At 38.3% G+C, this 21099-nt stretch overlaps 1 protein-coding gene across 4 annotated transcripts in view; it reads right to left on the minus strand.

Moving 5' to 3' along the window:
* The window catches only part of phf21aa (PHD finger protein 21Aa), a 37872-nt gene that overhangs the window by 15118 nt on the left and 1655 nt on the right, over positions 1-21099 (minus strand). For 2 of the 4 annotated variants that reach the window (XM_077229033.1, XM_077229035.1), the window contains exons 2-9: positions 6680-6734; positions 6079-6168; positions 5906-5938; positions 5724-5789; positions 3418-3561; positions 2278-2523; positions 1923-2006; positions 624-872 (exon numbers count right to left, since the gene is read on the minus strand). In XM_077229033.1, the coding sequence (XP_077085148.1) occupies positions 624-872; positions 1923-2006; positions 2278-2523; positions 3418-3561; positions 5724-5789; positions 5906-5938; positions 6079-6168; positions 6680-6709 (942 nt within the window). In that variant the 5' untranslated portion in view covers positions 6710-6734. The remainder of the gene's footprint in view (positions 1-623; positions 873-1922; positions 2007-2277; positions 2524-3417; positions 3562-5723; positions 5790-5905; positions 5939-6078; positions 6169-6679; positions 6735-21099) is intronic. The other 2 variants (XM_077229034.1, XM_077229036.1) reach the window with 1 other exon arrangement.

The raw sequence follows: 21099 nt of genomic DNA on the forward strand, positions 1-21099 counted from the left end.
TATTTCTGATGCAAAGCTGAATTTTGCGCAGCCATTACTCCAGTCTTCAGAGTCACATGATCATTCAGAAATCATTCTAATATGTTGCTTTTGTGCTTTCAAGAAACATTTCAGTCATGGGCTAATGGTTAGCGAGTCTGACTGGTAACCCAAAGGTTTCTGGTTTGATTTCAGTACCGGTAGTAAAAGACTGAGGTCCCCCTGAGCAAGGCACCTAACCCCCAATCGCTCCCTGGGCGCCACCGCATAAAGGCTGCCCATTGCTTTGGGTGTGTATCACGGTTTGCAGGGTGTGTGTGTGTGTTCACTACTCCTAATGTGTGTGCACTATCTTGGATGGGTTAAATGCAGAGGACAAATTCCGAGTATGGGTTACCATATTTTATTTCAAGATTATTTGATGAATATACATTTAAAAAGAACTGCATTTCTTTGAAATATAAATTGTCATTTGTCTTTCCTATTGACTTTTGAATTAAACTTTTGAACGATAGTGCACCTAGACAGTATTAGAAAGAGATAGACCAATATGGCTGAGTGAACTGACTTTCCTTAAAGAAACTTTCCATGTGATTAATGTTTTTAGAGTAAACTTAAATACATAAAGTGTAAATTTCCCTCACCGTGTTGTCAGAGCTTGGTCTGTTTTGAGGTAACTGCTGTGTGCGTGTCTGCACAGACGGCTGCATGTGTGTAGATGGGGAGATCAGGATGCTTGTGTTGTTAGAGCTGTTGGGGCAGGGCAGGCCGTTGAGGATACGCATCTGCTGGACGTGTCCAGAGGAAGGGAGGGCAGTGCTCAGTAACACCGGTGACTGCAAGGTTTGCACAGAGATCTGACCAGCAGCTGGAGCTGGAGGTTTTGGCCTGACCTGCTCACACACAGGAAAAAAAAAAGACAATTATTTGTGGAATAAACTGAGAAATAAAAGGTGGACCCAAGTAGTGAAAAAAAAGACTCAGAAAAGTGATGCACAACTCAGCGGTTTAACAGCAGAAGACTTTCACATTTAGACTCTAGTATACAACAAACAACAAATATTTTCCCTACTATTCCACACCACCACTAACACCAGCGCCACTCCAATGCAAATAAAAGTTCTCTACTTATTGACTATTGTTTTATAATATAATTTGTTACAATAAAATAATGTTTAATTATTTATTATGCATAACCCTTATCTCCTGGTTTTCATCCATCAAGTTCTGAATAAAAAGAGAAAATAATAAAAAAATAAAATAAAGAGAAAATAAATTAAATGCAGTACCTTTCATTTGTAAAGGATGAAATTCGATGAATTGATAAATATTTTTCAGCTTAACAAATATATTATGATATACACTACCAAAAGTTTGGGGTCAGTAAGATGTTTTTGAATGAAGTTAATAGTTTTATTCAGCAAGAACACATTAAACTGATCAAAAGCGGCAGTAAATACATTTATAGTGTTACAAAATATTTATATTTTAAATAAATGCTATTCTTTTCCACAAAAATATTAAGCAGCACAACTATTTTCAACACTGATATAATAATAAAAAATAATTATTGAGCGGCAAATCAGTACATTAGACATATTTCATGGATCACTAAAGACTGGAAAAATGACTGATGAAAATTCAGCTTTGCCATCACAGAAATAAATTCTATTTTAAAATGCACTCAAAAATAAGGATCACTTTACAGTAGGGTGAAAAGCAACAGCCAAAGCAGGAATTGCAAATGTCGTGACTATGCAAGCACACAGAAATTAAATCCAGAGCAAGTAAACAAGATGGGGCAAGAAGAAAATATCACACAGAAAAGTAACACCTGTAGTTAAAAAGAAACAAGACATAGATGCACACTGACACTTAGCAGTTAGGGGTTTTCACTAGCCCAGCCAGGCATTAGGGTGTGAAGGGTTTCTATGGAAACAAACCTGCGGTAGAGTGGCTGGTCGAGTTGTCTGTCTGGTTGGTGGGACAAACTGAGGAACTTTGATTGTTTGGGAAGCAGCTTGCACCTGTGACAAGACCGCCCATTTAGACACCCTTACTTTACTAACCTGTCCAACATACATCATACTACAAATAACTTTAACCATTTAAGCCACAGATGTAATAGAATAATTGTATCTAAAGAACCAACCCTGAGCTCTTGGGTTCTAAATTAAAACAGACAGCCTGAAATTTGTTCCCGCCTCATATGCAGTTTGCAAAACAAGTGGGAATAAGAAAACAAAACTCTTCTTGTTCTGTAACAAGAGACTCAAAACAGCTTTGAGAAATACTTACAACAATGGTGCTATTAGATATGACTCGTACTGGATCTGCTCCCTGATTGGTCGGTTGGATGAGCGGCTGGAAGTTTACTGGGGATTTTTGAGGATCTGAGCTAGGAGGGCCTTCAAGGAGTGCGTTGCCAAGGGTTGTCACCACGGTGATAGTAGGTGCTGGTGTCATGATGATAGGTGAGGAGGGGGTGGCGGCTCTCAGTACCAGAGGTAGAGTCTTTGAAGCAATGACAGGGGGCACAGAGCTCTACAGGGTCACAAACACATACAACATTGAAACATGATTTTTTCTAACCTAATGATCTGCCACTCATTTCCTTATAATGAAAAATGCCACTGTGATAATGTCACTGGAGCTACTCAGAGTATAAATGTCACTTTTGCCTTGATGACATATCTAAAAAGAAAGTAACACATGTCAGAGCTTATTTTAGCAAATACCAAATACATATTTAGTCTCCTCCAAAGACCAGTTGGCAATCCCCCCATCCACTGCCCTCAAACCAAACGGTACTGAAGCCATGACCCCAAAACCGCAATACAAACCTAACCATAAAAAAACGTATCATTACACCCCTAGTAGCTATTGAGTCTCTCAAGTGCAGTTAAATTGATGAATAAATCATTCAGACCACTGACACAAAAAGAACTGATTCATAGAATCTACTTCTCATGAACTTTCATGAATATGCCAAAGAGAGCAAGGGCAGATGTCAAGTGGATAACAAAATTAAACTTTCAGCCTGTTCCACACATAAAGCAATAATATGGCCTCAAGAGTAACTTTACATGGAACACTTTTATGGTGCTTTTGTGCCCTGAAAGCCTCAATGATTAGCCTAATCACACGTAAAAAAGTGCAACGAACACAATACTAAAAAATTCTGAATTATATTTCCATATGGACAATTTTTTATGACACTTTTAGTGGTTGTTTTTTTTTATAGTTTTTTTGCAATTTTGGCACTTGACAGCCCAGGCCTTCATCCCTTTCGTGTTCTCCAATAGAAAGTCAGTCATATGGGTTTGGAAAAACATGTTTTTAGTTTTTGGTGAACTAATCCTTTAAATGTTCAGGAAAGACAAGGCTTTGTTTTTAAAGAAGTCCATTGACGCAGTTTCCTGTGTGTTATGTGGGTACCTGTGGAGTAGTGAGGCTGGCAGCAGGCAGAGGCGTCTGTGTGATGAGCAAGGTAGACGTTTGCCCATCGGCTTGCAGCGTCTGCAGCTTCATATCTTCCTGTTTCACCAGTAGATCTCTCCTTAACTGCTCCACAACCTTTTTCTGAGGGAGAAAGAGAGAGCAAGTGCCTGTTCATTTTTTGTGTGTTCTGTCATCCATACCTGCAATGAAGTCCCTCTCACTCATGCTCTTTTTCGGTTTGCTGTTGTCATGTTGGATTTTGGCCCGTTTGCACTGACAGCAAGTGAAAACATGGAATCCCTACAACTGAACTTCTCTCTCTCTCTCTGTCTCTTTCTGTCTAAGGCAGGGGGCCAACAGTAATCTACCTTCAAAAACATCTTAAAAGTGTTTCAAGAAACTGGATTATGGCATAACGGCATGAAACATTTAGCAGTAATAAATTAGCGAGCCATGTCCAGTATACAGTTGAAAGGACTGTCACCACATTTGCTTCTTCAAATAAAAAGTATTATAGATTAATATATTATGATACTCATTATAAAGGTATACTTATACAACATTTTTCTGTTTCTGTTTTTCTGAGTTTCTGACTGTGTTTTTGTTCTTTAGTAGTAAATAATGTGTTTTTTCTGTTGAAATACTTCCTTCTATAAACTTCTAATACTTCCAGTTTCATGAGCAGAGACCTTATTGACTTTTATTGTATGAACAAAAACAGTTGAAACATTCTTTAAAATAAATTATATTCTGCAATTGAAAGTAAGCCATACAGGTTAAGGAATGTTTTGAAAAAATAATTCTAAAAAAAAAAGTCTAAACGATGACAGATAGCAGACTTGTTAGCAATCACCATTAATTATACTCTATTTGGTGCTGCCAGTGACACAGAAATTCACCTTTAAAGGGTGAAATGTTCATGTTTAAACTTATGATACATCAAATCTTTTTTTCTCTTTTAGAAGAGTTCAAACCTAAGAAAAACTAGATCATTAGCATTTATAAGAACACACCTACATTTGCATAATAACTCAAAAAACTCTTAGGCACAATTTTAAAATAGAATTGCTTTAGTGACGTGCGGCAGGTTCTTTAGTAACTTACATGATGATGAACAGGAAAGAAATCGTAGTCTTAAGTAAACGTAGAGGAATGAAAAATAAAAGTTCTTCTAGCTGATAATAAACAAACATACTTGCACACTTATTGAGCTCTGTTATAACTATGGAAGTGAGAAATTACAGTGAGAAAACAGAATGTGATTCTAAATGACATGATCATTCCTCGAGTACTCTCAATGCAATTCATTTGAAGCCATTCACTGTTTGTGTTACAGTTCAGCATCACAGAATTTGCACACACACATAATCACGTGTACACAAAGCAACAGTATGGATCCATAACAATCATAAGAGAAGACAGAAGGAGGAAGATATCAAAAGTTCACTGCATTAAGGCTTTACTCAATGCAGGCTACAAATGTGCAATACAGCTTGTTTGTGTTCAGCCGAGTATGTGTTGATTCTGTAACTAGTGAAGACAGAGTGACAGTTACATTAATGAATATGAACACAACCCCCCAGCACAGTCCTCTCACTGATTATAGCTTTAACAGGCTTCCTCCACCATCTTTTAGACTCACATACTCCTAGATCTGGGAGTATTCCACCGGATACTGAATGTGTTTGAGCGAGGAAGGCAGCACACTTTATTAAATAGTGCTGCAGGCTGACACATTTCTGAAGCTCTGAGAGGGTTGACTTATTCCCTATTCTCAGCAGAAGGAGAGAGGATCTCAGGTGTGTTTTTAGCGAATGTGTTTTACCTGCTTTATTCTGTTACTTTAAAAGGCTTAAAGATGCTAATTAAAATTCATCTCTGCTGCCACTGCCAGAAATCTACAACACATCTTTCTCCATCTCCTCCACAGAACTTCTGTAAACAGAGTTCTGTACAGTTAGCTCAATCGAACAACAGTACGCCACGTAATCATCCCCAGACATTAATCATCAGTTACAGAAATGTCAAAGAAAAGGGGGAGAATAGATTTGCGCATGTTTGTGTGTTGGCAAATAGTTCATTTGGCAACACAAAACCACAACGCACAAATCACACCACAAATGTTCAGCACAATACAACACAAAACAATGCCATGATGTAACAGGTTTCATAACCAAACAAGATCGCCTCATTTTCTTGGGACACACAAGGAGGTAAAGACTTTCAGACCCCAATCAAGACATGTGTTTGTCGTAGAGAACACTGATATGGCAGCAGGTGTTCTCTCAGAGAGCAGCTCTCACCTGCCGCTCACTCAGCGCTGTGATCTTGGCCTGCAGGTCACGGAGCTGCAGCTTCAGATCTGCATTCTGTACAAAGAACACACACACTCCTCCCTAATACACTAGTCCAGTGGCCGGTATATGAGAGCGTATCGATCAAACAGTAACTTAAGTGAGGGACATGTTCAGTGAGGGAGACGCACCTGTGGATCTTGCTTCATCTGGCTCACGAGTTTCTGCAAGAAAGAGAAGAAAGTTTTAGCACTCTCAGGAGTGGGTGACATGCAGATGCAGTGATCTCTAGAGGACATTGAGGGTACTGCAGCCGCAACTATTACACACTCAATCCATATGGAGGGCAGGGCGGTGGGGATACCTGATGGATCTGGATTTCCACTTTGAGTGCTTCCTGTAAATTTTGTAGTTCCATAATCGATCTCTTCTTCCCAAAACCCAACACAGCTGCCTGGCGAATAAAAGGAAGAGAGCAGATATTCCTTCATTAATTGAGATGTTATGGAATGACTAAGTATATAAAAAAGAGGTAAAAGAGCTTTTTGCGGTCTGACAATGTGCATGACCATGCATGACAGATCTGTTAGTGTGCTTGTGCAAGTGTGTGTAAATCTGCTCAGTGTTCGTAGGATATATCTCTGTGTACTGATTCAATCAGAACTACTCTCATCAAAATCCTGCCTGAACAGCACGGATCAAACTGAACAGCACTCTTTTGCACACACACAATACTGCTGCTGTCATTCTTCTTTGGGAGGAAATGATGCTGACGCATGCATTAACTGTTTCATTCTCTCCTCGTCAGAACTGTGTAGCTATGCTGCTGTTTTGAGTAATAGTACTAAGTGTAGTTCTGGAAAACATTTAAATGAATTAGCTAGCCAATGAAACGGCATAAAGCAGAACATCACAGTTGTGTCAGAATGTGTGCACCCCCCTTATGACAATGGTTTATTCTATACCTTCCCAGCGTCTGCCGTCTTGAACACCATCCAACTGGCAGAGTGGGGGGTGGAGCTGGAACAGACAAGAGAGGATGGTAAGGACTGGAGCACACACATTTACACACATAGCGCTCCGGAGAGTTACAAATCTACATCATAGCAATACTGAAAAAAAGATGTCAGCAGGAATATTTTAAGTGCATGCTTTGGGGATAAAGATTTTGGCTGCATGCAAAGATTGCAGATTCAATCCTAAATTGAGAGGACACAGAAATTGGAAGCTTACTAGAAAAGAAAGTAATACATCTTTATACACTCAAAGAGATAATTCACCCCCAAAATGAAACTTCTGTCATCATTTACTCACCCTCATGTCACTCCAAACCTGTGTGACTTATTTTTCCTCTGTGGAACACAAAGAAGTTTTTTTTCAAGCATTATTGAACCCCGAACATTATTGAACCCCACAGACTTTCATTGTACAGGCAAACACCTCTTCAAAATGTCTTCTTTTGTGTTACCCGCAAAAGAAAGAAAGTCATTCAAGTTTGGAACCACATGATTTGGGGATTTTTTTCAATCAAGGTTCCTAAAATGGACAACTACAAATTGCTTTGTGAAAAAGTTTCCCCTATACAGCAAGAACCTAAGTTCCTAGCACAATGTCCTGAAACAACATTTACAGAGACATGAGGTGTTTCTTAACTTTCCAAATATGCAAAGTTCGGACTTGGCTCCTTGGTAGTTCGGACTTGCCAAGTTCGATTTAGGAGAACGAACTCCGGAGGACGGGAGGACGCAAGTCCGGTAATTCTACCAATGGAACAGCAGCGTTCATGATAGCGTCACTCAGCTCGCTCTGGCTACTCCGATTATATCAGTATGTATACTTTAAGCAACAATAAAATGAAAAATGTTATAAAATACCACTCTGCCTCGTTTCGTTAAACATTAATAGCCACACAAATGTGGTTCAGACAATGCGTAGATTGATTATCTTCACTGCATGTATATTTAGAACAAAACAAAATATAAACCACAACTCTGCCTCTTTTTGTTTACATTTTAAAAATATTAAACATATTAATATGTTTTAGGCAATATGTGAATATGTACTCTGATTATCTTCAGTACCAAACATACAAAGTCAGCGTTCTAGTAGGCTACAATGGTAAAGTTAAAGACATATACATAATATTATATATATACAGTTTTGGGGAGTAATGGAATACATGTACCGGCGTTACGTATTCAGAATACAAATTATGAGTAACCGTATTTCGTTACAGTTACAATTTAAATAGTTGGTATTTAGAATACAGTTACATTGATGAAATCGATGGATTACATGACGATACTTCTCTGTGTCACGAGTTTATTCACTTTCTAAATAAATTAAAGCAACTCCATGCATTTCCCAGAAGCCCCAATATGAAAACGAGATAATGTGCGGTTTGCGTGATCAGTGAAGTCACAATGGAGTTGGAAGAGGAGCAGCGGGAGCTAGAGGTAGAGATGGAGCAGGAGCAAAAAAGCCAGGGCAAGAATGCGTTTCTATCTTGGAAATTCAAACAGCATTTCACATTAAAGAAAGAGAAGGGAGAACAAATATAACTGTGCAGTGCGACCTCTGCTTGCAAGCAACCATCCTCCTTTCAGCGTCCAAAGACTCCACCTCCAACCTGAAGAAGCATCTTAAAGTTATTATTATAATTTTTTTAATTAGCCAGGGGTAGTCGTCTGCTGTAGTTTTACTGGTCACCTTGCTATTTTATAGTTGTATCAGGTAGGCTACTAGCTACAGGGCTGTAAGGATATGCGATATGAAACCGAAATCGCGACACTCAAATCCACGAACCTGTGTCGCGTGTGAGAAGGCAGAATCGCGACACTCACCTTCCAACTCCCAGAGTTATCCTTCCCGTCCAGATCCAATGCAAACACATCTTTAAATTACTATTAGTATTATTTGAAGTTAACATTATAAAATACGTAGACCTACACCACAAAACTAGTTGAGGAATAATTCTTTAAAATTGAGCAATTCCAGGACGTAATCATTTGCAGTCAAAACTTGAAATATACATTATCAGAAAATGCATTTAATTCCAATATATTGAAATGTCTGTTTATATATCCATACTCCCTTAATAAAGGAGTCCAGACATTAGAAAAATATCTGTATACACATGCGTTTTATATTTAATATGGGAAATAAACATGCGTGACACAAAAAAATATTTAACTTTTAGTCCAAATATGTTTTAATAGGCAGAAACATCAAACAGATGCACAAAGCCTTTCTTTAAAGTGAATCTCGATTTGTATTAATTGTATCTAAATTTAAATTAATGTTTCATCAACCAATTGCCTGGATTTTAAAAATAAGAAGTAAATATAGCAGAAAATAGACATCACGGCACGGAGGCGCCAGCGCATGAACTGGGGCTCGTCTCATAAATGAACCGAAACTTAGCGTATAAGGTAGGCTAGCCTACTTGCCTCACAAACATGTCTACTTTTAAACAGAACAATTCATAACAAAAGAAAACAGACTGCTCTCGGTTTATGTAATCCGTATGAAACGTGCATTTCTCTCCGGCGCATTCACTTTGGCTGCTGCGAAGATCGCGAGTCAGCATCGTCAACTTCATCTTTGCATCCGACACTAACATATTCAATCATTACTTTTGCCGGTTCTATGAGACAGCTTTTAGGTGTTTTATTGGCAGCGCAACACTTACATGTTACATGTACGAGTCACCACATCACCGCAGCGGTGACCGCAACATACACTATAGTCTTTGTTCTTCTATAGCAAATTATAATATATTGCACTTTCAGGGAGACATGGGCCTATAACACATTCAGCCAGTTGGAACATGCAGAAATACACACCAGCATAGGCCTGTTTAGTACGCAGGATGTGATGACCGCATTCCTACACTTATTCAATGCAATTCAATGTGGAAGTAATCCAAGTATTCAGAATACGTTACTCAGATTGAGTAACGTAACGGAATACGTTACAAATTACATTTTTGGGCATGTATTCTGTATTCTGTAACGAAATACGTATTGAAAGTATCCTTCCCAACACTGTATATATATATATATATATATATATATATATATATATATATATACATACATACATACAGGTCCTTCTCAAAAAATTAGCATATTGTGATAAAGTTAATTATTTTCCATAATGTAATGATAAAAATTAAACTTTCATATATTTTAGATTCATTGCACACCAACTGAAATATTTCAGGTCTTTTATTGTTTTAATACTGATGATTTTGGCATACAGCTCATGAAAACCCAAAATTCCTATCTCAAACAATTAGCATATTTCATCCGACCAATAAAAGAAGTGTTTTTAATACAAAAAAAGTCAACCTTCAAATAATTATGTTCAGTTATGCACTCAATACTTGGTCGGGAATCCTTTTGCAGAAATGACTGCTTCAATGCGGCGTGGCATGGAGGCAATCAGCCTGTGGCACTGCTGAGGTGTTATGGAGGCCCAGGATGCTTCGATAGCGGCCTTAAGCTCATCCAGAGTGTTGGGTCTTGCGTCTCTCAACCTTCTCTTCACAATATCCCACAGATTCTGTATGGGGTTCAGGTCAGGAGAGTTGGCAGGCCAATTGAACAGTAATACCATGGTCAGTAAACCATTTACCAGTAGTTTTGGCACTGTGAGCAGGTGCCAGGTCGTGCTAAAAATGAAATCTTCATCTCCATAAAGCTTTTCAGCAGATGGAAGCATGAAGTGCTCCAAAATCTCCTGATAGCTAGCTGCATTGACCCTGCCCTTGATAAAACACAGTGGACCAACACCAGCAGCTGACATGGCACCCCAGACCATCACTGACGGTGGGTACTTGACACTGGACTTCAGGCATTTCCTTCTCCCCAGTCTTCCTCCAGACTCTGGCACCTTTATTTCCGAATGACATGCAAAATTTGCTTTCATCCGAAAAAAGTACTTTGGACCACTGAGCAACCTCCAGTGCTGCTTCTCTTCTTTCTGGTTCAAAAGTGGCTTGACCTGGGGAATGCGGCACCTGTAGCCCATTTCCTGCACACGCCTGTGCACAGTGGCTCTGGATGTTTCTACTCCAGACTCAGTCCACTGCTTCCGCAGGTCCCCCAAGGTCTGGAATCGGTCCTTCTCCACAATCTTCCTCAGGGTCCGGTCACCTCTTCTCGTTGTGCAGCGTTTTTTGCCACACTTTTTCCTTCCCACAGACTTCCCACTGAGGTGCCTTGATACAGCACTCTGGGAACAGCCTATTTGTTCAGAAATTTCTTTCTGTGTCTTACCCTCTTGCTTGAGGGTGTCAATGATGGCCTTCTGGACAGCAGTCAGGTCGGCAGTCTTACCCATGATTGCGGTTTTGAGTAATGAAACAGGCTGGGAGTTTTTAAAAGCCTCAGGAATCTTTTGCAGGTGTTTAGAGTTAATTAGTTGATTCAGATGATTAGGTTAATAGCTCGTTTAGAGACCCTTTTCATGATATGCTAATTTTTTGATATAGGAATTTTGGGTTTTCATGAGCTGTATGCCAAAATCATCAGTATTAAAACAGTAAAAGACCTGAAATATTTCAGTTGGTGTGCAATGAATCTAAAATATATGAAAGTTTAATTTTTATCATTACATTATGGAAAATAATTAACTTTATCACAATATGCTAATTTTTTTAGGAGGACCTGTGTATATATATATATATATATATAAGTATACATAAGTTATGAAACTTCACTTTGCCCTCAGCCAAAACGATTTGCTTGGGAACAAATGATAGATTCAGGAGACCAAAGATTGCCTGTTAGACATACACAAGACAAATTATATCCAGGGCTGGACTGGGACTAAAAATCAGCCCGGGCATTTTTTACCCAGACTGGCCCACCACTACATATAATCATAAACACAACCGATCTTTTTACGCCCCTGAATATGTATACTAACTCCTATTCAAACCACTAATGCCATGTAATGAGTGACTAGGAATGAGTAAGAGTTAATATATGAAATAACTAAAATACAATCGAACTACTCCACAATGATGAATCCTAAAACAAGCTATAAGCTGCACTGGCATAGCAATACCAGTGTTTGACAGGATTTTTGGTAAATCTGTGGTGGGTGGACCTCTGTCCCTTTAGGGGGTTCGGGGGAAGCACCCCCGTAAGAAAAATGTGTGCTTTTTAATGTTAAATTCATCAATCTGGTGCACTTTGATAGTTAAAAATTAAGAGCTCCAACCCATAATCAGTGTGCAAATTGAACAAAGAAAAATTCGAAACTCTTTTAGCTGTGATATAGTGTCTGTCTGCATTACACTACTACATAATAATAGTTATAATATTAATCCCATGACAGTCATAGCCATATATTGTAAAACAAATGCACTGAAAAATAAAAGCGACTATCATATTTAGTTTTGTACTAATTTCTATGCTTGAAAGAGATAAACACATGATCTTTTATTTTGGGGGAAAACATGGTTTACAAACGCGTCTCATTACAATTCTAGTAAAATGCGTAATCGTCAACTATGCAGATGTGTAAATAATGCGTAACTGGGTAATGGGTTCCTCACTCATAGCCTAAGTATTCTGAAAGAAGCCTAGTTCTGCTTACCACAGTTCTCTACACTCACTCATTCTCTCCTGATCCTCCTCAATATCATCATCAGACACTTGAAGTTTCTATTTTTCATGCTATTTCTCTGCACATTCCTTGCGTTTCTTCTACATCTCTGACTATTTTGACAGATACACATTGACACTGCACGCTCGCTCAGAGCCCAAAGGGGGAGGAGTTTAAAGATGTGATTGGACCAGCCCAGTGTCAATCAAGAGAAGAACCAATGGGCTGCTGATCTACGCGTTTCATGGGCCGGTCTGTGAAAAAAACAAAACCCCTATGCTGACTTTTTTTGTCCAATGCATCACACCGGCACAAAGATCCCAGCGCCGCCAATTAAGCAAAACTAAACGAATGGGCCGCCGATGTACGAGTATTATGGGCCGTTCAGCCAAATCTTTTTTTTCTTTTTTCTTTTTAAAGAATGATCTGTATCGGCCGAAAAAGCACGTCGGCCCACCGGGAAAGTGCCCGGTATGCCCGATGGCCAGTCTACCCCTGATTATATCTCATGTTTAACCAATACAGAGACATCAGAGCCAGGCAAACTTCAGAAGGACTAGTCGAGGTACGGCGGTTTCTGGCAGGGGTTAATGAGTGCTGAGCGCCCAGTGAACGCCTGGACCTAGACACTACAAAAACTCTAGATCAACTTTTCAAATAGGCTATCTTTATCAATAAACCACAGAATTGAGCTTTACTACATTTAAATTATACATTCTAAAACTACATTCTCGCCTGAAAAACTCTTAAAACTATATTTTGTGACACAATAACTGTAATATTTTTTTTAAATTACACACGTTTTATCCTCTGCTATTCACGCTTGCTGGTTGGTGCTAGATGCATTCTGGGATACCTGGCTGACTCAAGTCCGCAAACCTCACGATGGATCCTCGATAAAAGGGGCAGATCAAGAACACATCCGGGGATTTGCACTGTATTTGGCTAACATGAACTTTTAATTGAAACAGTACTTGGGCAGCCAGTGATGATGTTTCACAAGTCCACAAGAACACAAGTATAAGAACGCATATTGAGAAACGGCTAAAGTCCCTTGAAGGCAAGTAATTTCACTTGGCGGCCATATTCGTAATGCCCCCTGGCAGCTATTTCCAGCCATGCAAATACAGCTCTAATAACTTGCACTTTTCAATAACATATTTCAAATCAAGAATAAAATCATAAATTGTGCTCACATAAAAAGGTTTTTTTTTTTGGACTGGTCCAGCTAAGGAACAAGCATGTTCTATAGTAAACTAAGAGGCGATTGGCTCATTTAACAGCTACATGTTGAGTTGCGAAGCCTCCATAAAAAGTCCTTTGTAAAGCGGGACTATAGCCGCCACATATGTTTTCCTCCATTCATGCATGTACAAGTGGACTGTCTCGGTCTTAAAACGTCTTTTGGAGTTGAATTAGTTGATGCCAGTGCAAATTTACTCACTTCCTGCTTTCTCTGATTTGTTTGAGCTGTTATTTTTTGTTCTCAGTACTTGTGTCTCACAGAATCAGGCTCTGTCTCTGCCACAGATCATCACTCTCTTCTCATCAGAATGAAAGCAGAGAGTACCAGATGGGCACTCCACACACAGAGAGCTTCTCACTCATCTACAGAGTGGCATCCTCTATCTGCAGGGCTCCAGACTAACTTTTCCACTGGTTGCACTGGTGCAACCAACTTTCTCAGTTGGTCGCACCAGCATATGATTTGGTCGCACCTTTTTTTTGCTACATGCCATGGGATTAATCTATTATCATCTTTCTATCTTTTAAAAATCATTAAACATTCAAATGTATGCATTACATTTTAAAAGATTAGAGTATTATAATAAACGGATACAGATTTTTCGTTATCAAAGTTTATAGTTGTAACAAAAAGGAGAAATCTCACACTCCTTACCTTCTGCATTTTATAATAATTTCCTTTTCCTCTGTCGAGCGATCATGAGAGTAATCGCTCGACAGAGGAAAATATAACCGCTGAAAAGACGTAGGAGGAAGGGTCTCTGTGTTTCGTGAGACCATTTTTATATGCCTTAATTCCTGAATTCGTAATTGGCGCGTTTCACCATCAGTGTGCAATGCGCGTGACGTCTACGTTCGTCAATAAATAAACTGCACGTGTCTTGCGGAAGAACATTGTAGACGGAACTTCTCTCCGTTAATGTCTATGGCGAGTCAAGCAGGCACTGGGCTACTCCGCAGCCGAGACGACCCCGGGATAAAATAGTCCGAATATAAACACTTATTATAGGCGTACCGTAGTGATTCAGAATAAGTCAAAAACACGGTTTGGAAAATGGATTCATGATGTAGCTTACTCGTTCATTTTGAACATAAGTTACGGACTGCAGCAGCTGATACTACGGCGTTCTGTTGCTCAAGCGTCCACTCGCACAAATGCTACCACATAACATTTTAAAGGGTTAGTTCGCCCATTTAAGACATGAAGTTGTATGGAATCCTTACCAGCACTATAGTGCATACACACTGACCCACTCTGTTGTCACCTCCCTGGTCAGAGTTCTGGCCGCTGGAAGTTTTTCAATAAAGTACTCCCGGTTAGTTTCCGGGGCCTCAAAACTGTGCGTTTTTACATGAAAAAATTATTTGCGTTTCAAAGCTTAATTAATTTAACACACAAAAAAACACGCCGGTCAAAATTCATACCTCAGTTTTAATCGGCACTATTTTCTTTCCATTTCTATCAATCCGCGCTGCTTTCAACGTCAACAGTGCGCACGTTCCGATCAGCTGTTGATAGCGCGACTCGCTGACAACATGTCTGACTGCGAAACTTCTGATGATGAAACCAATTTTAGCACAATGTCAGACGGAACAGATGAGGATGAAAGTAATTTTAGCACAACGCCAAAGGGATACCTTTATGAACCGGAGTATACCGATGCCGAACTTCAACAGATGGAGATAGAACGGGAAGAGGGATTGAACTAAATCAAATAGTTTTCTCAGCAAATTGTACCTATATCCCTATATACTGTTTTTATATTAGACATCGTTTCACGTGTTTTCCACTGGAGTCTAAACATCAGCTTGTTTACCGTACAGTTTAGACATGTGATCATAAAGTTAGTAAATAGAGCTTACCCGTGGTACTGGTACAGCAAAACTCTTTAAAATCTGTTTTTTTCTTTTTCCTCCTTGGTTGGGGATGTAATCGTCTTCCCTGAAGTTAGCACTGCACACACGATAATCCTTGATTCTGGATATTTTAGCTCCCGCAGAGTAGCCGATGGCAACCAGCCAAAGCTGTCTCGTAGCTATATCCGAAACAGGAAAACGATGGAATCTGAACGGTGATCACTGCACATCCTTGTGGTCACAGCCTGTAAATGTACAAGTTCGCACCATCGTTCATTTTCTACTTTTTATGTCGTTGTCAATCGATTGTGTAAACACTATGGAACAGCTGATCGGAACGTGCGCACTGTTGACGTTGACAGCAGCGCGGATTGATAGAAATGGAAAGAAAATAGTGCCGATTAAAACTGAGGTATGAATTTTGACCGGCGTGTTTTTTGTGTGTTAAATTAATAAAGCTTTGAAACGCAAATAATTTTTTCAGATAAAAACGCACAGTTTTGAGGCCCCGGAAACTAACCGGGAGTACTTTCTTGAAAAACTTCCCGCAGCCAGAACTCTGACCAGGGTGGTGACTACAGAGTGGGTCAGTGTGTATGCACTATAGTGCTGGTAAGGACTGCATACAACTTCATGTCTTAAATGGGCGAACTACCCCTTTAACTCGCACATTCTCAAATTTGGTCGCAGTCTGGAACCCTGATCTGTAACTTCACCAGTCACTGATCTGATATTTGAGCAAAATAATATTAAAAATATTAAAAAATGAATACAATTAATCTTACAAGTAGATGTAATGTGTCCTATTAATCCTGCATTATAAGTGTCTATAGTTGCACAGCAGAGCAAAAGAGGGCTACTTTCTGGGACTTCTGTATTCAGTAAGGGCAAACAGCCAAAGTGATCATAACACACACTACACCTGCCTGATCTGACTGGCACACCATACCCTAACCTGTTGGCTCAGTAAATGTGCAGGGGCACAAGTAATTCAGAACTACTCTTCAGAGAAAGGGAACATTTGATACACCCTTCATCGTTCTCTGTCCAATGCTTGCACTCAAACCTAATCAAATTTAACAAAACTTTTACAATGCCTCTACTCAACCAAAGCAGTTTTTACAATACCGCCCTCGACTCAAAGCAGCTTCATTACCACGCAATACAATCATGCAACCCAGTCTATATGTTAGCGTTTTCATAACCTCACGTGTTGATATAATTCTTTATAATGATGAAGGTGAACAGATTGCTGTCTGCAATGACTCTTACTCAGCTCTAAAATTTCTTTAGAATTCTTAATAATAGATAGCTTATATACATTACTAGAGTGCAGCTGAGATTACATATTTTTGTAGGCCAAACCCCGGAAACAAGTTAGCATTTTAGCAATTCTGATTTCTTCACCCTTGTTTAAAAGCCTCAAATGAAGTGCAAATAAAGTGCACATTGAACAGGCCCCACCCACGACTGCCAATGGCCTTTATCACAGTCCGCGTGTTGTTACATCCTGCACCGATTAGTAGCGTTAGTAGTAAAGGAATTTCCATCTGCATTATTGTCAATAGACGGACACCAGTTTTAAGAAGAAAAGTAAACTAATTTAGTTGAACTTAATAAACGTCAATTTTGAAATCTGTTTATTTAGACTTACATGATATCCTACTATTTTTGTCATCTTTTATTTTATTGTGTAACACTATCAGAGAGACGTGATCATCAGCGCTGCCAGTGCTGTCATGGGTTAAACGAGTAGCACACAGCTCAAGTTACTGCCAGAGGAATCATCATATTGATTTAATTTTATTTTTAATGTTATTGTTGCATTATATTACCACCCATTATTGTCTACACAGTATAATGCTATCCAAACATTGCACTCAAATACGAAGAATATGACTCGTTTACAATGATCAAACCATATACTTTTTAATAAAATCTATGGGGTGGAAATATTCCTTTATTTAAACAACTTTAATTTTATCTAATTACTGACAATTGCATCTTAAAGTGCATGAAAAAATGTAACATTATCATTTAAAGGGGTGGTAAAACACGATTTCACTTTTCTAACTTTAGCTAGTGTGTAATGTTGCTGTTTGAGCATAAACAACATCTGCAAAGTTACAGCGCTCAAAGTTCAAAGCAAAGGGAGATATTTGCTAGTTTTAAAGAAATCAATTTCTAAGGACTACAGCAAACGACCGGTTTTGGACTACATGACATTTCTCCAGGGTTGCTGACATCACTAACCCCAATATTTACATAAACCCCTCCTCCGAGAATACTAAATAAGGGGGACGAGGCCATTTTATATTGCGTTGGAGAAGAATTGTTGTGGTATAGTAGGCTGGAGTGTTGTTGTGGCAGTGCAGTCGAAACGCTGTTATTTTCATCCGGATTTCAGGTCCAATTTGTTCAGCCTTCCTAGTGACGGGGGAGTTAGGGATCAATGGTTAAAATTTATTTTTAACTCAGTCCCTCATAATTATTACCCAAATCTCGCTCTCTGTGCTGCACATTTTACGGAGGAAAGCTTCCACAATCTTCGCGAGTTCAATGCAGGACCCGCACAACGGCTTGTCCAGAAAGATGGAGCAGTTCCAACTTTAAGAACAGAAGCTGTTGTTTACGGGCCACAACCTGTAAGTATGATTTATTTTTCGTCAATGTGTTTTCCTGCAATAGTTCATATTGTTAATTGTACGTTGTAGCAAGGAAGTAAACAAATGACAACGCTGTTTTGGCTCTGCAAACCAGGTTGTTAAATGCTCATTCATACTTAACGTTATACGACAAGCACCTAACGTTACAAACTTTTTTTTTAATCTAAACAGCGAACTTGGAATTAGTGTAAATAATTCTTTGATTAGAGCTTTTATGTATTGTTTATCTACATGCTTGTTTATCTACAGGCATGCTATGGTTGTGTGTTTGATTTGACTACTGTAGTAAAGCCAAAGTTTAGTGTTCGTTTTGGGTTAATAGTTCTGGCGAAAGATATTTGGCAACAATCATTATAAAAATACAAAAGTAATGGTGCCATATTTAATAAAATAAAACTAAAAATAAACGATCACTATAGATCCGCAGTCTTTACTCGAAAAAATCACTTTGAGGATTGCTTGATCATCTTCACTAACATTCTCTGGGTCCGATTCGGGCTCAAATTGGTATCGTTTTATTGACGCCATTGTTTATAATACACCAAAGCACAAAGTACCGGTAAAGGTAAGGGGCGTGACGTTTCCGAAAAACGTGCACTAGGCGGTTAGCGAATCACAACACACTGGGCCAGCTAACCAATCTGAGCCCATTGCGTAGTTTTGAGGGACTGGCTTCAAAGAGCCCGGAAACCATCAGACCGTTTGTTTTTACAAGGAGGGACAGAGCAGTGTAGAATAAGGTAAAAGTGTAGATTAAGGTAAAATATATGAAAAATAATGAAATTTTTTAAAACGAAGCATGTTACAGTGCACGAATGTTACGAACACGTTACAGTGCACCCCAAAAACACAATCAAGCCTTCGAAAAAATGTGTTTTACCACTCGTTTAATAAGTTTCCCCCAAAATAGACTTAGAAATAGTCGTAATTAATATTTTAAATTTGTCTAATTCTAATGCTCTTTAATGTGATGTTGTTTGTATTGTATTCTTGGAGTTCTGCAATAAAATTAGTTGATCAGTCTCTGAAGTACTGCGCTTACACAGTATGGTTCCCCTTTAAATCACAAAATATCCTTCAGAATATTGAGACACCTTTTTTATTTGTTTCACAATATCCAATTAATCATTGTAAACTGAGATTGGTGTCTTTCGAAGCCGGTAACACTTTATAATAACTGCATGCTATTAATCATTAGTTAAGCATTAGTAAACAGTTAATTCATCATTTATAAAGCATTAATAGGAATTAATAAGCAGTTTAAAAATACATCTATAAATGCTTTATTCTTGATTTATAAACATATATATAATGTGTTAAATAATTCTATTTTCATACTGTATTAATGATCAATTTAACATTTCTAAAAGTATTGCATATACAAACCAGTTATTTGGGAGTTGTCAGTGGTTCATAAGATCACTTAGAAAGTTTAAGTAAATGATTAATAAACTATTTAAATCTACATTCATACATCTTAAATATTTCTATGTTCTAGATCAATGTGTTGTGTTTGTTTCCTTTTTCTGTTTAGAAGATAACCAAGCCTTTAAATATCCTTTGTAAATGCTTTACAAGGCATGAATAGTCCCCACTTTAGATGATCTCACAAAAACAGTAACTGACCACTACTAAATGCTTTATAACTTCCTGAATTAACCATGAATTACAGTAGAAATACATGTTAATAAAGCATTTATTAACACATTAATTAATGGTTACTATTTGTATGAATAATAAGATGTATGAATGTACGTTTATATACTTTATTAATCAGTTACTTACACTTTCTAATTGATCTTATGAACCACTGACAACTCCTAAATAACTGGTTAGAAATGATAAATTGATCATTAATAAAGTATGAAAGTACAATTATTAAACACATTATAGATATACTTATAAATCAAGAATAGCTGTATTTATAAACGCTTATTACTTTCTATTAATGCTTTATAAATTATGAATGAACTGTTTACTAATGCTTAACTAATGATTGCGTGCAGTTATTATAAAGTATTACCGACGTGGTACATAACATACGTTTTTGGAATTTTACACAAATTGAAACAATCCCATACTATGGGCACAGCCATTGATACAGGCTGCAGCAGAAGTTGTTTTACGCTCCTATTTGAAGCTTCCGCTGTTCAAACACGGAAGTGTGATAAAAGCCTATTGGCATAGACCCCTGCAGCATTCAAGTAAGAAATGTATTCTTATTAAAGCTACTAAAATTATTCAATCAAGGGCAATGAGTGATTTTCTGTTTTTCTTTTGTTGTTTGAGAAATATTAACAACATATCAGTAGGTACTGAATTTTACGCTGCTTTCACTAATACACAGATCTAATATTCACATGCGATTTCTTTACTCTCTGTTTACATTCACAGACATAACCGACTGTTCATGTGAACTTTGTGTTTTTGAAATAACCTTGTGTGTAATGTGTATGTGACAGTTGAAGCACAATAAGACGTGAAAGAGAACTTAGTTTCATACTCACGGAACGCACAACAAGCTTTCTGTGTGCGTGCTTCGGATGTGTGCGCTCAGAAAACCATATATCAGAAGTTTAAACAGATATGGCTTAAAAACGCATGCAGATAATAAACTTTCATGATGATGAAGAACTGCAATATCACATTAGCTTGACCGCGATTGAGCTGAAACTTCACAGAGACATTCTGGGACCCAAGAGACTTATATAACATCTTGTAAAAAGGGGCATAAGTGGTGCCGTTTAATATGGGGGAGAAGTATTAGAAACAAATTGGAGCTGGGGTGAAGGAGGAATGTCAGATTTGCCAAATTGTCACGGTGGTGAGGTAAATTGCTGCTTAGATTGCCTCTTGTTGAAACTATGTGGCAGTGTGTGGGCCTGACATCTGAACAAATACTGAAAAAAGAAGGCCCCAAATCCACTCAGGTCAAGTACCTTGGTATAAAAATTCTGGTATCCACTCAGCATCTTCATGTGAAAGTAAAATGACGACAG

Source organism: Siphateles boraxobius, unplaced genomic scaffold (assembly GCF_051911475.1).
Source record: "Siphateles boraxobius isolate OS27281-9 unplaced genomic scaffold, OSU_SipBor_1 130, whole genome shotgun sequence".
In the NCBI taxonomy this organism is placed as follows: domain Eukaryota; kingdom Metazoa; phylum Chordata; class Actinopteri; order Cypriniformes; family Leuciscidae; genus Siphateles; species Siphateles boraxobius.